General features: G+C 41.0%; 1 protein-coding gene across 1 annotated transcript in view; it reads right to left on the reverse strand.

The window, feature by feature from the left end:
* LOC308068683 (von Willebrand factor D and EGF domain-containing protein-like) overlaps positions 1–18,218 on the reverse strand; it is a 194,864-nt gene that overhangs the window by 92,473 nt on the left and 84,173 nt on the right. The window contains exons 8-11 of the mRNA XM_080399690.1: positions 15,527–15,600; positions 8,766–9,036; positions 5,610–5,788; positions 1,157–2,100 (exon numbers count right to left, since the gene is read on the reverse strand). Coding sequence (XP_080255816.1) covers positions 1,157–2,100; positions 5,610–5,788; positions 8,766–9,036; positions 15,527–15,600 — 1,468 coding nt within the window. The remainder of the gene's footprint in view (positions 1–1,156; positions 2,101–5,609; positions 5,789–8,765; positions 9,037–15,526; positions 15,601–18,218) is intronic.

Raw genomic sequence — 18,218 nt, forward strand, 5'->3', positions numbered from 1 at the left:
GGTGTCAGTTGTTCTCTGTGTGAAAGAGAATGGATTCCTCCATAATTAGAAAATGATGCTGCAAATTTTAGCCTCCTATTAATAAAACCCAAATGTCAGGATACATTTTAAGCACTTCAAATCAGCCCACTGCAGACATGCTTATTGCAAAGCACGTGGGTAATCCCATCCCAGCTAGTAAATGCATTGGGGCATCAGATGTTCCACTGAGCTCCCAGGGCTGGATGGATGTTTGGATGTCTCAGCTAAATCATGACAACTGACCCTGGATATGAGCTTTACCTGTCCTAAATACAGAATAATGTCCTAAGCATGGTGCCCTGTTTGGGATGGGTTAAGAGGGCATACCTTATCATTTCAGTTTAGCTGATATACTGTTCCTTCTTAAGATGCAGGAACCCAACCGTATGGCTGAGCCTTAAGAACCTTTTTTGTTCCTTCCAGCATAAGCTTATGAGGTCTGCTGAGGCAGGGCATACATTTTGAAATTAATGCTAACATTTATGCATGGGTTTAGTTTCAAGTACTGTCAGTACTCACGTTGGACTTTATCCATTGAGAGGCTGAACTGTAAAGAAGAAACAATCCTAGTGGGATGGTCTCCTGTGTAAGTGGAATTTGGAAACCTTTGCAGAATCAGGTCTGCAGGTTTGAATATGTCCTGCAGCTATTGTATGGCTGTATATAATGTTACCTGTTCATTTTGTCACCTTTAATTTCTTTTGGTTTGTTACTAGTACAGTGTTTGAAAATAATTTTCAAATTTTATTCTCTGTTGATCAGGAAAAAATAATATCTATACAGTGTTAACATGAATATTGACCACAAGGTGAGCAGGACCCTCTTTTTAGTCAGAAGCTTGCTTGTCAGCATGCTGGTGATAGATCAGATGTAAAGAAAATCACTTCTGCAGAACCAATTTGCTAAGGGGCTTGTAAAATCCATTTTTAAAAGTTACTGAGGCGAAAAAGTGAAGGACCAGCCAACCAGATACTTTGATCGGCTCTTCAAGGTCAAAAACTGATTACTAATTCATCAAATAACTTACTGGTAGCACTGTTTGAAGAGCAAACAACTCTGTGCAGATGTTCTACCTGATAATTCTAATACCATGGAAAGATGGGTAGGGTAGGAACAAACAGGATTTTTTACTTACTTTTGGCAATGCTACAATCGTAGGAGATGTGGTCTTCAAAGCACTGGCAGCCCAGTTCAGTACATTGTCCATTGCCGTTACAGAGACCAGGACACCGGAGAACAGTGAGGATTTCCTCCTGGGTAGCAGATGGCTGCTTTCCTACATGAAACCCTTGGTTTCTGTTTCCTAGCACTCTTCTTTCACATTCATTTTCCAAAAGAGCAATCAGTGCCCTCACCCAAGCCATGTCATCTTTGAGCTGCAGATCTAAAAGGCATATATCAATTGCCTCATCCATCTGTTTTCCAAGGAGATCTTTACACACTGAGCCAATGGTGGAATTTACAAGAATCTGGTGACAAATCTCCTGAGCTTTGGTGGCGGTTAGGCCGTTGGGTGTGGGCCATGCCAGTGGAAGCTTCATCCGAACCCCTTCAAAGAAATCCTCTGGGAAAAAGTATGCAAAGCTTTCTGATTCTCTCTGGCTTGGGCCATGCAATGGGTGAAAGGATGAGTATTCATAATAGTCTTCTTGCCTTTTTGCCCTCCTTAGGTCTTCCACTGGTTTCGTAGAGTTCATGGAACTGTTACTTTTCACAGAAACATTCTGTGCAAGGGGTTTTAGTTGGTCCTTGGGGCTACCTCGCTTTTGGATTGATTTAGGCAGATATCTTTGCTCAAAAAACTTGCTGGGCGGTTTCTCATCTTTTGTTGAAGTAGGCTGTCTTTCTGAGGGAGTGACAAACTCTGACGTAACATCTAGATACGGGATTGCAGAGGTGTAGTCCACGTGGTCATGGTGGCAGCCGGAGGGCTGAGGGAACGGACCCTGAAAGGCATGCAGCATGTTTACCATGGGCACGGACCTGGTGCTCTCCTTCTGACATCTGCAGTAATTTTTCCTTGGCTTCCCCTCAGAAGGTGCTGGAATCTTGTCAAATAAACTCTTCCCTGGAGGTATTCTGATTTAAAAATAGAAAGAGATTAGAGGGAAGAAACTTGCAACAAATTAGGCTACAATACCAAGTAAACTTCCTTTTCCTGAAGCTGGGGAATGTATAAATCCTCAGTCTACCAAAGTACTTCAGAAAATGCTTAAGTTTAATCTCTGTTTTCTTCAGTCACTTTTGCACTGCCCTTCTTGAGTTGTCCTCTACATTTTTTAGAGCTACATGGGGACTTCTTAGTAACAGATGCTTAAGTGCTTTGCTGGAGTGCTGCCTAAGTGCTTGACTTCTCTTTGCAGAACTTTCTCCGAGGTGCAGGTAACCCGTTGCGTATTACACATGAAATAGGGGCTTGGATTTGTCACTAGTGTGACTTAGGTACAGCTTGGAGAATGACAAAAAAAGACTTATTTGTTTCAAATGCTTTATTATGAAAATCCTCTTTATCTATTTGCCTGTGCTCTCCTTACCAAGTGTTTTCTCTAAGACTTGGGCCACTACTTTTTTTCTTTTAATTTTTTTTTCCTTTAAGATTTTTTAATGCAAACTTAATTTCATTCTTGTCTTCTAATGGAGCTTTCTTTGAATTTTTCTTTTGACACAAAGCAGTTTTTTTCTATTAATCATAGGGTCAGGCTATCAAATAAGGTGAGGTGATTTCACCCACCACCCACCCCCACCACCCACCTCCCACTTTTGATTTAGCCCAGCTTTAATGATGGATGAACTTCTAGAGAGTTCAGTTTCAATAAACAGCCATGATTAAAATTTCTTTGGAAATCTCATGAGCACAAGATCTCTTATTGATCTTATTTGTGCAGTACAAGAGGAATCCTAGAGCTTCACAGAAAAATCTATGCTTCTTGTCCCAATAGTTGGCAGCACTACATTTCCAGAAAAAATTGAAATAGCACCAAAAACTTTAAATTATTTTGGCATTAATTTTGTCTTGCAGCCAAAATGTAGAGATCTCAGGAAAGTGAAAGCATTTACCAATGCTTTGAAGCCAGATGCTAGGTATCGTTGCAAAAAAAGTAATTGCCTTTATCTGATTTTTTTCAAAATATATTGAAAATGACATCTATGATAGTACTATTTTGATCATTGATACAATACTAACTTTTAATAAAACATCACAGTGACACAGGCAAAGTGAACCAATTTCTCTTTTGGTGCACTTCTGTGCAACCTGGGGCAATAAAAGGTATCTGGTGGTTGGGGGAGCGCTAGTCCTTTGGTCAGCGCGGCTCAGTGTCAGTGAGTGCCCTGGACCGCTGGCTCTGCATGGTGCTGTTATCTGCAGCTGAAGCTGCCCAGTCTCATCATGAACGAACTGTAAACCTAAACTAAGGCAGCAGGATGAGCTCTTTCTTTGAGGGAACACTATGTAAACTAGAGGCTAGGGTCAGTATCCCGTATTTAATAGCTAACTAAATAAAAATCACATACACTGGTCCACAATCAGGAGAGAAACACAAATGAAAATTTCAGTAAAATGAAACTCTCTTGCCTTACTCTTTTATTGAAACAAATTCATTTGTTATTCCTGTATGAAACCAAATACCTTCCTTTGGTCAGCCCTGGTGAACAGGACGGGGGTGTATGGTGTGGAACAGGTGGAGCTGTGGGAAACCCCATCCTTTCTCACAGGCATGCACATAACCGAGCACCTTGGTGAGCTAGGGTGTGCCTTCTGTCCCCTGTATAAGATGACTAGACTATCATTCCTCATAGCTGTCCATTATAATCAAGAAAGAACCAAAGACACGTTTTTCAAAATAAGTTAGATGCTATTATAGAGAGGGAGTCCAAAATTAATAGCATTGCTGGTGGTTTCTCAAAAGCTTTGAAAAATGGTTAGAAAAATATATTTTGCCTGCTTAAAATACAAGTTTTAAAGTTCAGCTCCTCTTTGTCTGGATGCTGTTTAAGGGCTGTGAGGCTCTGATGTTGTTTTATTGTTTCAAAGAGTTGCGTTGGAAAGCTGAAGTTCTGAACAGATCTGTGCCATTCAGAGCCCTGCAGCTGCTTGAAAGAGGTGGGAGCCAGGGGAGGAGCCGAACTGCCAGATGGTGAGCACTCAGACTGGCTTCAGGTGCTGGAGAAAACCTAACATGCCTTCAGTGTTATTTAAAATAGAGTTTAAAACAGCAGCAGAGAAACCGCCCTCTGCGTTTTGTTTGTTACTGTGCCATTTCTCCATGGGTGGATCAGAGACTGATCCAATCTCCTCTAGAGGTGGCCTTCGCCTTTCCGTTGGCCTGAGTTTTTAACCAGGTTCTGAAAAGTCCTTGAGAATCCCTCCTTGGGAGTACTGCAAGGTGAAACTCATCACCCCTCTTGCCCTTCTTCCTTAGCAGGAGCTTCTCCTGCCTTTCCTGAAGTATCTCCATCGTATGTGCCGAACCCTAGAAAGCTCCTCACTGTTTTATAAGTAAATACCTATATACTGTGCTTTGCCTTTTGATCTTTCAACAAACTTTCTTTGAAGAGGTCCTCCTAAGGATCATGTTAACCCCTTTTTGTGTAGTCGACAACTGATCGTTTCTTGCTCAAACTATTTCTGTATCTGCCTTCCCAGAAGCAAGCTCTGACTGATTATCGCCTTATGAAGATGTTGAAGATGTGTGCTGAATTCTAAATAGTACAATTTGTAATGACAAGTCAAAATTGCAATTAAATAACCATTACTTAGGCCATTGAATATAACTAGAATATGGTAGAGGAGTTTGTTTATTTTCTAGAAAGTAATAGGTCTAAACATTTATTGTTCCTGTAAGCTTGTGCTAAGTCCCCAGTAAGTGGTATGCTAAGGTGGTTTGCCTTATTTTTCCTTATTTGCGAAACATATTTCACAAACAAATCTACATAGTCAACCAAACCCATCTTTGTTTTGGGAACACCTAATAGACAGGTGTAGAATTCAGCAACAAGAATTAAAAGGTGGGATAGAGATAGGGAGAGGGACAGAGATATGTCAGAGCACCAGACTCTTGGCTTTGGTTCCAGACCATCTGTCTCAGAAAGTGCAAGTTTTTAGAGCTCACTGTCATTATCAGTAGAGGAGATATTAAGTTTTAGCATGGTACATACATTACCCCACTTTGTCAAAATGTAACATTTAATCTATACTCACATATTGTAATTAGTGTTCAGGAATAAAAGAACAAGGGAAATACCAAACCCTTAATTAATCCCTATTGTCAGTTATCTACATTTTCCAATGTGAGTGAGAACTGCATTTTTTTTTAACAGCTGAATGGGATCTTAACACAGCTGTTAGCATGACATCACTGGCGGATATACAACTTCTTTCTCAGTAACTGCCTGTGTGTGTTGTGCTGGCTGAAAATTAAGCCCATGGGCTGTTAGGATGGGAATGGGTCTCCAGGATTCCCTTGCTAGATGAAGCAGATCTCTCTGTCAGGTCACTAGGGGAGTATGCAATGAAATAAACCTGTCGACACCCCTTGAAACAGCACTACGGAGCATCTCCCAGGCAGGGATCCGCTCTTGCTTTGTACCTCCACTCCTCTATGAAGTCTTCCTCTGGCACGTTGCTCAGGTCGTTGTGACTGATCCCGTCAAAGAGGCCACATAAACCGCTGGTGCTGTTGAAGTCACTGCCCGGCACCCTCACTGTCAGGCCCATTCCCCACTCGCTTAAATCAGCTCGCACAAACGCCCCCGAAGGGAACAGGATCTGAAGAGGCAGAAAAAATCCCAGCAAACTGAAGCTGTTATTAAGATTTTTATGCAAAAAAACCATCCCTTTCTATAAATGAAAATATCAAAGTTGGATGCAAGCAATGGCAGGAGTAATTTAAGCTCACTTAGATACACTATAAATATTTATTTGTGCTATTATTTAGCTTGCTTTCAGATTCTATGGTACCAATATCTGATAGCATTACATAAACATAAAACTGCACAAGTACTTTCTTTTTAAATTAGTAATTACATCTATTGAAGTTTTCCCACTGGTAAGTTACCAGCTAATTTTTGAAGTGACTTCCATGACAATAAGGCCACCCTTGAGTCTTTGCCTAGGAAATAATTTCTTTTAGATAAACTGCCAAGTTTGAAAAACAGCTTTCTTCCCTCTGAAAAATCGTTTCATTTTCCAGGGCTGGCTTACCCAGAAGAGATTGTGTTTTAAAGTGGATAAAGTAATTTTCTCATTAAAGAACTTGCGGTAGGCTTACACTGACCTTTAAAAGAAAAAAAATAATCTTGAGGTTAAGACAATGGAATAACTGTGTGGATAATGGATATTTCAGATTGGTGTCCCAACCAAATAATAGGGAAAAAAATAATCTGTTCAAATTTTACAGCTAAAACGAAAATTATTTTGAAACTGATCTGTGCCAGGAGTGGGAGCAGGAGCACTCTGTCCACATAAGTAACCTTAGCTTGGTATTTTTTAATCCAAAATTAAATGTTTTCAGTTAATCTTAAAAAGTAAATTAAATAGTTGGAAACACCACATTATGATAATTTGAAAATAATAATTTTTCTTTTTTCAAGTGACCCCTGCCTCAGTATAATTTATTCAGCCAAATAATGTCCATTGTGTTTTTTTTTTTCTTTTAGTGGGGATTTTTTGGTCTTTTATAAATTCCTCCCCACTGAATCTATTAATATCTGTAAAGAAGCAACTAGCTTGTATTTGTATTTCTGTGCTGGCATCCAGAGGTTACATCTTGGCTTTGCTAAATAATAATCTTGCCAATTTTAGCTTCCCAGTCATCATTTTAGGCATGAGAATAGTTTCTGAGGAGTTCTCTGCAAGCGTTCTCCTCGTCCAGCCGAGTGGAGCCACAAAGTGCCCCTGATGGCCACAACAGCCCGGGACACAGTTTTGAACTCTATGTTTTGATAAGGGCACTTATAACCTCCCTTTTTCAATAATTATTGGCCTTGGTGAGTAATGAACATCATCATATAAACCCAGTTCTTTGCATACATCTGTTCTTTGTTGTACCTCCACCTTGGCTGTACCTCCACCTCAGCTGTATGCTTTGCTTCCCAAGGTAAGTTTAAAAAACAAAAAAAAATTCCCCACCATAAATCTCAGATGGTCTGATGAATTAATTTTTTCTTAGTATTTAAATAGGTAGAGCAGAGGACCTTCAGCTGACACAGTGCTCAGTAGGATTTGATTTCCTTCTTCAGGTAAACATGTGCCTCTTAATTACATGCTTTACTACAGGGAGGAGCATTTCCTACAAGGCTGCGTATAACATCCTTGCAGTCAGGACTGCATGAGCTGCTTCAGTCTTCTGTGCTGTCTGGAGTAATATTGCCAGGTGTGGATTTATTTCAGGAATTCAGAGGGCTATAAGCCTTTCTTCTCCTGCTGCCCCAGGCAAAACATCCCATCCGCCACTGAGGACTGAACAACTGCCCAGCTTTTCTGTATCCCACCTGGATTTACCGCTGCTGACTGAGGCTTTGGAGAAGCTTTTTTGAGACCTCTCCAGATAGTTACTAGCTGCTGGAAGCTGCTAAGTTGCACAGAAAAGCAAGTGACTTAACCCTGTTCAAAGCATCAGGCTTGAATGGCACGGGAGCTGGCTCCCACACGGCACATGGCTGGTCACGGGCAGCCGCTGAGCAGATCGGGATCCACCATGCACAGTGGTGCGATCAGGTGTCCTGTTCCTTGCTGCACAATTCCTACAGATTCCCGTTCAGATCAGTGCAAGATTCATATCTGTGTCCTGGGTGCATCCTGATTTGTTTCACTGAGACTTAGATGAAGTGTAAACCAGAATAGGGATTCCTTGCTAGATTATTCTGGTAATAAAACAGTAATTATATCACATTCAGTTGCAAAATGAAATGACAGCTTGCTTCCTGCTTTTTCTCTTTTCTATAATTAACAGACTTACAATTACTACCTTGCAAAGATCTATTCCAAAAGAGATTACAAGGAGAGCCAAGCACAGGCACTCCCTGCATCGTTCTGGCTCTTCCATGGAATCATCTTCATCCAAAACATTTCCTGCCAATAAATCTTGATGATACAACTCTAGGATAAAATCATCTCAGCCATAATTTGTGGCTCTTCTTGTCACCGGAGCCCCTGGTGCTGCCTGCTCTTATTCTTCCAGTGATTTCACTGGGTTACTGTGGATAAGTGATACTTATGCAAAGTATGCTGCGGCCATACATTTTTTAGGCAAATACTTGAAGTTATACCAAATGTTGCACATTTGCAGCCCATTTTCATGGCTTTTGAGAGCTATCTGGATCTGACTAATTTTGCCTTACTGTCCAGCTCTATACCAACATTATTCTGCTACCTGTGATCTTTCCTTGAATATTTATATCCTAAGCTCTGCAAAGAAATTTGCTTTATGGGATGCAGTTGAGTAGTGCCTAGCATAAACAAGCTGAGAGCGGATTGCCATACTGCGGAGAGTGAGTAACGCTACTGGCACTCCGCTATGTCTCTGAGAAATTTCCATAGATATTTATTTTGCTTTGTTTTACAGTTTGTTAAACTAACACTTTAACCAGCTTCTTCCCTGCATCTTGTTTTTCGGTACATTTTGCTGTAGGCGCTCTTATGGCTTCAGATAGATGTTTCATAGCAAATCCATTAATAATTCAGAAATATTAAACTTACATTTTTAAAGAACAACAACAACAAGAGTACTGAAATACCCACGTACTGTTATTTTTCTCCCTCCATAGGACTGTAGGATTTTGACCGGTGGTGATGCTTCAGCGCTTTTGATGGCCAGCTGGGGTCTGCTCTCCTGAAAATGGCCATTGCAGGTGTCCAGCACCACAGTGTCACCCCCCTCTCTTGCAGCTACGCCACAATTGCAGGCGGTGGCGGAGCGGTGGCCTCCGCAATCCCATTGCCGAACGTGCACTTCGAACACCCGCGACACGCTCCGGCACAAAAGGAAGGTGCCGATTTTATAGTTATCGTAGCGCCTAAAGAGCAACAAACCAAAAAGAGGATTTAGAGACCTGGAGCAGCCACCTATGATGCCTGTTTGTCAGTGCTGGTGCGGCGGCGCTCCTTAATTAGAAGGAGGGAAAAATCAACGTGCAGGGGATTGTTTCTCTGGCACCATAAGCAAGGGCATGCTGCTGCAGCTCTTAGCTGGAAGTGCACAAGAATTCACGTGAAGAGAGGGTAGCTCTCTTCTCCCAGCTGGTGCTATGGCAATGGGCATGGATAAAAAGGATAAACATTTGATAAAAAGAGAATGGGAAGAAGTCCCTGACTCCAGGCCTTAATAAATATGTTTTGGTTCTAACCGGATACTTTACAGCACGATAGTCTTCAAAGCAAAATCAGTGCTCAAATAACCTCTTCTGTGACTAACCGCCAACCTTGACAAGGCTGGCAGTGGTGAGGTGAACGCTGCCTGTGAAAAACTGGGATTCTGCTGAAAACCGGTTACAACCAAGTTGGTTCCTCCCCCAGCAACAACCACCCTGTAAGCCCAACTTTCACTCCGAACGGGTTGGCAATCAGCACAGGGCAGTGTGTTGAACACTTTGGGACTTTCTCCCCTGTACAGAAGGTCCGTGCACCATGGTAGTGAGGCTACGAGCAGCAGAACTTAAATAACTTTGCAAGTATTCCCCCTCTGCACCAGCCAGGCAAACCTCTTCCCACCTGCAGCCCCTGGATTTCCATAGCAGGGACCTGTGAGAGGATCCTCCTCTGCTCCTTCTCTATTGTCTCACTCCATAAGCTTATCTTATCCTTACTCTATTTTATTCTGTTGATGTATAAAAGTAAAGAAAACAGTAGCTGTATACTTTATATATGTTGCTGGAGTTTGCTACTCACAAGCCAACAGCTGCCATCTTTAAAAGTGATGGATTATTCTACTTTCTTTGAAGGCACTGCATTTAGTCTTAAATATGATTTTTATGAAAATAAGTAATATGGAAGCTAAGCTATGAGCTTACAATAATAAGCGTTATTCTTTTTTGCAATAAAAAAATAAAAGAAAATGTAAAAAGGAATGTGTAAAACACCTCAACTAAATAACAAGATTACTTTTAAGCACTGCCTCATGCAAACACCAATCTTGTTTTTCAGTCTGTTAATGTTTCCTATACAGAGGAACAAATGGTTCAAGAACCAAGATTTTTTAGCATGTCTATATCTGCATTTTATTTGTCTTCAGAGTAGAAGCCATACGAAACTATGCAGCTTAAAACACAGCAAGATTTTAAACTCCAATTGCTTTTCCCTGCTAGGAAACACATCTGACTTTATCTTGCATCTTGAAAAACTTAGTGAAGCTGGCCATAAAATGATAAGATTTTGAATGGCTCTGTCTCATCTTATTATCTAATCAGGTACATAAATCCTAAGTACGCTGTGCAGATGCTGTTCCTAAGATTGATTAGAACTAAGGACAACAAAAGAATAGATAATCTCTTTTAACATCAAGTATTAGTTCAATTTGGACATCTTCACGGGAGAGACAGAGCAGACAGCGTATTTTATGAGAATCTACTTTCACAGTTTGCTTCAGCGGGGGGAGTTTAGAAGGAAAGGTGTTTAGAGAGGTTGATGGAACATAATGCATCGGAATGGCTGTACCCAGACTAATCAGCTGTATCTGATAAATAAGACTGTATTAGCATATGCATATAAATATCATTGCAGTCATGGGAGCTATTTACTGCTTAACAAGCATTGACAGTGGACCCAATCCAACTCTCCTGGAAGTCACTTAGAGTCCTTCAATTAAGTCATGGCATAGATTGCATAGCCCATAACAAATCTGTAAGTGTCTAAATTGAAGCTTTCAGCTGCCTTTGAATTACTTGAATGGGTAATTGAATGTAGTCAGGTGATGTTTATACAACTGTAATTGTGATAATGATTCTTTGGACAACATTTGAGAAATTACTGGTGGCACTAAAAGCATGAAGTAGAGATACTGGGGCTCTTGCCTGAGGGAGCTCTGTGTGTTCTTTGTGAACCAGGCACCACCGCTTGTGTCTGAGCTGCCCTCCACAGCGTATTTCCCCATCCCGCTTCCCTGATAATCTGTGGCTGTGGATGTACTGGGCGGAAAGGGGTTCCCTCCCTCCCCTTCTATGTGGTCGGGCTGTTTTTCAAGGGGTGCAGCAAGTTTTTGTCCCAGCATGAAATGACAGCTCAGATTGTGCTCTTAATCCAAGAATTATAAAACGCTCCTAAATCTTTGGTTATGACAGCGAGATGCTGTAGGAATTGTTTCTGTTGGTTTATCCTAAGAGAGAGACAGAAGGAAATATACACATATGTAAACAATTAGTACTAGTAGTGTTAGACTAACACAATGCACGTACTCTTCACCAAGCTACACTTCATCTTTTTATTCATTCAGTTATTATGGCTTATCTAAAGATTTCCCACCACAGTTTTGCCACCAAACTATTTGATTTGTTGACACGTCCCTCCAGATTCCCCCTTTCCTTGCCGGTAAGAACTACTTTATGCTACTTGTGACCCTGGGAAGTGCTGGGTGATGCTGGAGGATGTTCTCTGGTTTCAGAGCGCTCAACATTTAGGACTAGTCATGTTGTTCTGGGGGAGCAAAGCAGCTGGGTTACGTTCAGCAGTCACTCGATGGTATAAACTTCTACAGGCTATCAAAGAGAACAGCACCTCTAGCAGGGCTACTCGTGCCCGGGACTTAATTGTGGGATGCTGCGATGACTGCCATGAAGCCAACCAGAAGGGTGAGGCTGTGCAAGCTGAGGGATTTTGTCATCATGCACGAAATGGAGCCCTTGTCCCTGTGATAATGTTGATGGATGGATTAGCATAAATGGTCGAGAAATCCGAAAAATCTTTTTTCCTCTTATTTAAGGTAAAATGCAAAATAACATGAATGATATATATACTTCACCAGTCAAGAAACATTTCCCTTTTATATTTTACCTTAAAAGGATTTTCTGCTTATTTAGTTTTAAGCTAGTACTTCATATTTAAGAATCTACAATTTATGGCATGAAAAGCTTTTATATTTATAATGTGCCATAACTAGTAATGAGGGCTATACTTTTCCTTTACCAGGCTTTCACATTTGTTTAATTTAGAAGGTACTTTGCTATAAAAGAAAGTGCTCTCTCTGGATTTTAGCTAGTATAATTAACGCTATTTCACATCTATGCTCCAATATACACAAACTGATTGTGCTTACACTGTAAAATATGACACATTCTTTGATTTTTCAGTCACTTCCTTTGGTCAAAAGAATGAAAAGATTACAAGATAATTTTTCCTACCAAAATATATTTCAGGGAGCGTACCAAGGGAAGTGTTAGCATTAGAAGACAGAGTTAGATATTTCAGTTTTCTAACGAATAGCGAACTACCTCACATGTAATGTTCTCAGTATGTCAGATTAAAAACCATTGAAAACATCACTACAAAAGTGACAAAATGAAGCATTATTGTGAAATCTCATGAAACTACTACTACCAAAAAACCCCCCAAACAACCCCAAAACTTCCAGTCTTTTGATTTTCATGCCATTTTCCATTTATCCAACAAGTTTGTTAAGAAATTTTTGGAATCAATATTTTTAAGATAAATTTTAAATGTTTAATGCTTTCAGTTCAAATTTTGGAGACCAAAAATGGTTGCCGTTCTCTGTTGTCCTGTTTGTTTTCATCCTTGCTTTTCCCCATTGGGTTTTTTTACTTCTTTTCGCTAATGGGGAAGTCAAAGAAGGCAAGCAACTTTGGGGAAGGCAGGAATATATTTATGTGCATGCCTGTTGGCGTAGAAAACAGTCCTCCTGTTTTGCTGTTGGCAATATTCCCTGTCTTTAGACTTTCCCTTGCTTTTCACGTGACGGTCCTTCAGTGAGCCACCCCCAGGATCCAGCGGCGGAAAGGGTGCCGAAGGCACAGCTGATCACCACCCACCCACAGCAGCTCTGCCTACAACAGTTTGATCTTAGAGGCTGCTGTCTCCTTGTGAGCTGACCTACAAGCTTTGTGGTGGGACAAAGGGATTTCCATGGATAATATTGTCTGATGGATGCCCGAGAGCTGATGAACTCATCCTCTCAGCCTATCACTTCATAGTCCCCAGGAGAAGTTTCCCTTAGCCTTTTACTTCCTCTTGCTTCACTGTTTACAATCTGCAGATCACTTTCTTTCTGATAATTTTTTTATTATTGAGGTCACTCAGATGTTTTCATACTGGAGCCCGCAAGCTTTTTGTACAATTCTTCCATTCACGAGAACTAACGCATGCCTCATTTCAAACACCATTTCCCACCAGTACCCTTTGATGGTCAAAGGGCAATGCCTCTGTTCCACACCTCTGTGTCAGCCTTTGTCTTTAGGTTACAGGTTTGCATGAGGACAGAAGCAGGAATTGCATTCCTTAAATACAGATCTTTAAAATCATTTGCTAATGTGCTAACATTTTTTTGGATAGGCAGACAAAGAAGTTGCTTAACTGATGTGTAATAGGGTAGCATAATCATTACAATAACTGAAAGAGAAATTATTTACAATAATAGATGGGAATTTAAGTAGGGGTAATAAGACTGTGAAATGATGAGTGAGAAACTTGGCTGAATATCAAGGAGTGATATATCTTAGTGAAATAACCTAGTTATTGAGATGGCAGGAGCCCCATCAGCTTGGCTCATTTAAAGCTACGCTGGACAGAGCTGTAATGAATGTCCATCCACAAAGAAGAAATGTGCAGTTATCGAGGGGCCAGGCTAATCCTGGGATTTTTCTGTTTCAAGTCCGTGTGACTCTGAGGCAGGATGCCACAGAAGAAAGAGCTTTTCCAAACTCCCTGTGCTCAAACAGAATCGTAAAATGCTTAGAAGCATTTCTTTGTGCTATCAGTAACACAAACTTGCAAAATGAGTTACTCAAATTTGCTTGATTTTATTTTAGACCTTTTTTTTCCCCCATGGAAGCAATATAAAAATGTGTTCTGTGGCTGAGAGCGTTCCCCCCTTCCAAGAGGAACTTTCCAGTAATTTATGACTTCTCAAACACAACAACCTGGCAGATTACTGTCCATTCTTAGCCCTAAACTAGAAAGGAATATTTAAGAATATAAATGTGTGTAGAGAGTTGTGAAATAATATTTTAGTCTATGTTAATATCCCAGAGCTGAAATAACTGTGGATACATGAGGCATGGGAATGTCTTTGCACCTCTCCTAGCTCTTCCACTAGCTCTTCTACATATTGAGCAACCAAACTTGGATGAAACAAGTGCCTGGCCACATTATAAATGGTATTTAGAAAAGCAGGAGGGTAACTGGAAAGCCCCAGATGTGCAGAGCTAATTTTGTAGCTGAGACTACACAGTTTAGGTGAAATCTTTATTTGAGGAGGCATGTAACCTTGAATGAAGTCACTGCCTTTCCTACCTTTCACCAACAGATTTCTCCAGCTTTGATGTCATTTCGGATGCTACCTCCAGAGCATGCTGGACTGAAATTGGGACATTAGGATATCAAAATTAGAATATCATGCCTGCTGAGCCCCTGTGGACACTGTGCGCCTAAAGTCATTATCTGTGCTATTAGGAGGTTAACGGCGGAATGACAAACCTGGAATGTGATCTGAAATATTAGCAACTTTGGATCAAACGTGCCAGATGCAAACGGTAAAATCTTTCTGTTATGTTAAATAGCTGGTGTACATAGATGAATGAATGATTAGGGAAGTTAACTGAAGAAATGTTCTGTCCTGTACAGGCTGTCAAACACAAAGATACCGTCTTTGTCTCAGTAAGTCTTCAAGCAACATCTGGGTAATATAGAAGGATATCTGGACAGGACGGGAGGGTGTACAACTTCATTTTTGTACTCTTTCCCTGATATTTGTCACTTATATTTTCTGAACTTCTTGTATTTGAGACAGTATGACCATGTTTATGGTTTCTTGTTTGTGATTATGACTGTCAACTCCATGCCGAGATGCAGCTGTGTATAAACCAGCTCTGGAAGCAGAAGAATGCAAGAGAATCCTTGGGCTGAGTGACTTTGCACCAGGTGTTACTAAACTGCTAGGAAGGACCAGGCTGTCCCTGCATACTGTGCCACTACTGGGATGTAATGGCTCACTTGTGTGGAACTGGGGTGCCACTAATGTGATGTGACACGGTGCAGACATCCTCACAGCGTCATTAATGACGGCTCTGAAGACCATTTTGGAATCTGACCTTTGTCTTGTAAAAATTATTCAGGCTCAAAACCACTGCTGCTTCAAGATTAATCCGCTTCTATTCCTTTTGTTAAAAGGAGTGTAAACAGTTGGAAGGAAACCATGTATGTTATTGAAGCACTACATTAATCACTATAAGCAAACTACTACAATGCTCTTTTGATATTCTAATGTAAACCCAAATGCACGCTACATCCAGAAACTGAAAACTGCAGTAATTGAGCCAAATTATTTCAAAGTAGAATACTCACCATCCGTCAAATGTGATAATGTGTGGATCAGTGAAAGAGTAGCAGTTCCCTGTTGGGAGGTCTCGAACTGTGACCTAGTTAAAATGAAATGTGTAATGAATACAGTCTACACAGCAGTTTTTCTTCATTACTGTTCCTCACAAAACATTAGGGGCAGGATTCATGTGTCAAGTGCAAACTAAAATCTGACTTCTAAAACATGATTGCGAATGGGTACAGAATAGGCTTCACTTTCAAACAACGGAGTTTAATCACATGCAGTAAGGGAGTTCAAAGTGCTCCGATTCCACCTGATGTAATGCCCTGTCTGTCTTTATCTGGTAAAAAGTGAAGCTTTTTTATTAAACTTTTTTTTTGCTAAGAAGTAGATCATTCACTGGAATTATCAAGAGAGTACAGTGCTCATTAAATTGTACTAATTTTAATTCCTGAATTATGGTATAAGGTATGTTGTAATTAAGTAGCATTAGCATATTTTAGTAGTAGTCACTGCCTGTCCCCTAATTTGACCTTAGATTTCCTGACATAGAATCTGAATGGCTGATTGGTATATTTGATGTGCAGGTTATCGATCGGATACTGGCAACGAGGCCCCAGATCAGACTGCTGGAGCTGTCTGGCCTGTGAATAAAAGAGGCAAGGATCTACCACAGCAGCAGAGATCTTCAGCTGCATCAGCTTTTCGTTACTTGGGCACAAGACGAGGTGTGAGAGTCCTGGTCCCCTGCAAGGAGCAGATGTGCTGGCGAAAGCCAGAGGTAGGGCAACCGCCTTTGAAGTTGCAATGCCTGAACGCCAGGCAGTGCTGGGCCTGCATTGCCATGTCTGCTCAAGACGGTGGTTTTTTCATGGCTCAATACTCTGCTTTTCAGTTCTCAGAAATGCGGTACTGGGATGTGCAGTGATTTGCAATATGAAGAGCTCCCGGTCATACTGGTGGGAGTGATGAAGTGTTATGGTTTTCCCATATCCAGCCTGCCAAGCTGATTTCTTCACCAGGGCTGTTAATTTTTTGCTCGCTCTTTGCCCATGAGAAGTCCAGAGGTGCAATTCAGTTAGTTCTACTACAACCCGCAGAGCGGGGAAGAAGGATGGCCGCTATATCCTTGTGCATTCTTTCAGTGACAAAGAACTTAGCTGTTAGGAACAGTGGTGAAATTAAATAACTGAATAAGAGGGTGAAGATAGAACCACACTTCCTGACAAAATTCCTCACCTGCAGCAATACATCATCGGTATTTCAGAATGCCCTTAACCATTGCACAGAGACACTGCTTAGACAGACACCCACCGGTGCCTGGCATACCAGGCTATGAAGAGTGATGGTCTTGAGGACTGAGAACAGCATTTTGATCTGAGGTCAATTGTAGTATTTGTATCTGCAGTGCGATATAAAGAAGTGTCTCAGAATTTTCCCATTTTCTCCACGGCCGCAACCTTGCTAAGAAAAACCTTTGCACAAGCAAATCCACGTGGCCCTTTCTGCTCTGCTCATTTCTTGCCTGACCCCAGCAGAGGATGCGGGTCCTTGTTGTAGGCAGTCAGTCTGCTGAAGAAATCCACATTATCAGGTGTCTGAATGTGCGAGGATGTTCTGCCCACCATTTCCATTCAATTTTCGGATAAATCAAAAATATTGGAACAAGTCTGAAGGACTAAAGATTATGTGGACTTTAACATATAGATTTTTTCCCTGATATGTTGCAGGAACTGCGTTATATTAAGGCGTCTAATTAACTGCAAAGCTGCAACAGGGAAATGGGGGGAGCGAAGGTAATGTCCATTATGTTTCCATAGATCATGTTTTAACTGAGATAGATGGAATTTATTATTAACATTGATTAATTCCATTTTTTACTTTCTGCTTCTTCATATTTTAATGAAAGCATTTCTAACTTCAAGCAAAAATATGGTTCTGTGAGTGCACTACACTGAATTACCTGCAACTTCTGATTTAACGATCTTAAAAATTTTAAACGAAGCTAATGCTGGAGAAGAGAGGATATAGTCCCATGCTAGGCATTTTACCTTTGAAGACCAAAATTTTTTTGGTCCAGTTTAATCTCATTCTTTCATGAGCAAATCCACAAAAATTAGGGCAGTGAAATTATAGATTTCATTGGGCGGTTGTTTTCGGTTACTTAAAATATACTGGCTTGGATGTGCCACTGCTCTGAGAAATTTAGCTGAGTCAATCTGTGCTCTGGTTTGTTCTCTTGGGCAGTGGGATTATGGCTTTCAGACCTCCCAGATGAGGCCCTGAAACAACTTCACAGACAATGGACTGGTCCTTGCTTGCCACCCTCCTTTGGCCAGGCTTTCTGCAGGGGAAGCATGGCTGGCCTCCCAGGTTGTTTCTTGTTATTTTCCTTTTGGACCCTTCGTGCAGGGATAAAGGAAGAGATGGATCAGCCACATGTGTTGTTGGAGGTGTCCTGGTGATTCCTGGCAGTCACAAATAGAACACAGCACTGCTGAGTCCCAGTCCTCCTTTTGCATTACTGCACTACCTTTCCTCTGCATTTCCAGAAACTTCTCCAAACCTTCCGTCTTAGCTCTCCTTCTTGAAAAGATGCTAATCCCCTAACCCATGTTCTCCCTCTCTCCTCTTCCAGTATACACAAGTACACCTGGTTACATTTATAATCCAGCTGTCGGCCTTACAGATGTGTTGACTAATAATTAAACCTAA

The sequence above is a fragment of the Falco punctatus genome (assembly GCF_963210335.1).
Source record: "Falco punctatus genome assembly, chromosome: 8".
In the NCBI taxonomy this organism is placed as follows: Eukaryota; Metazoa; Chordata; class Aves; order Falconiformes; family Falconidae; genus Falco; species Falco punctatus.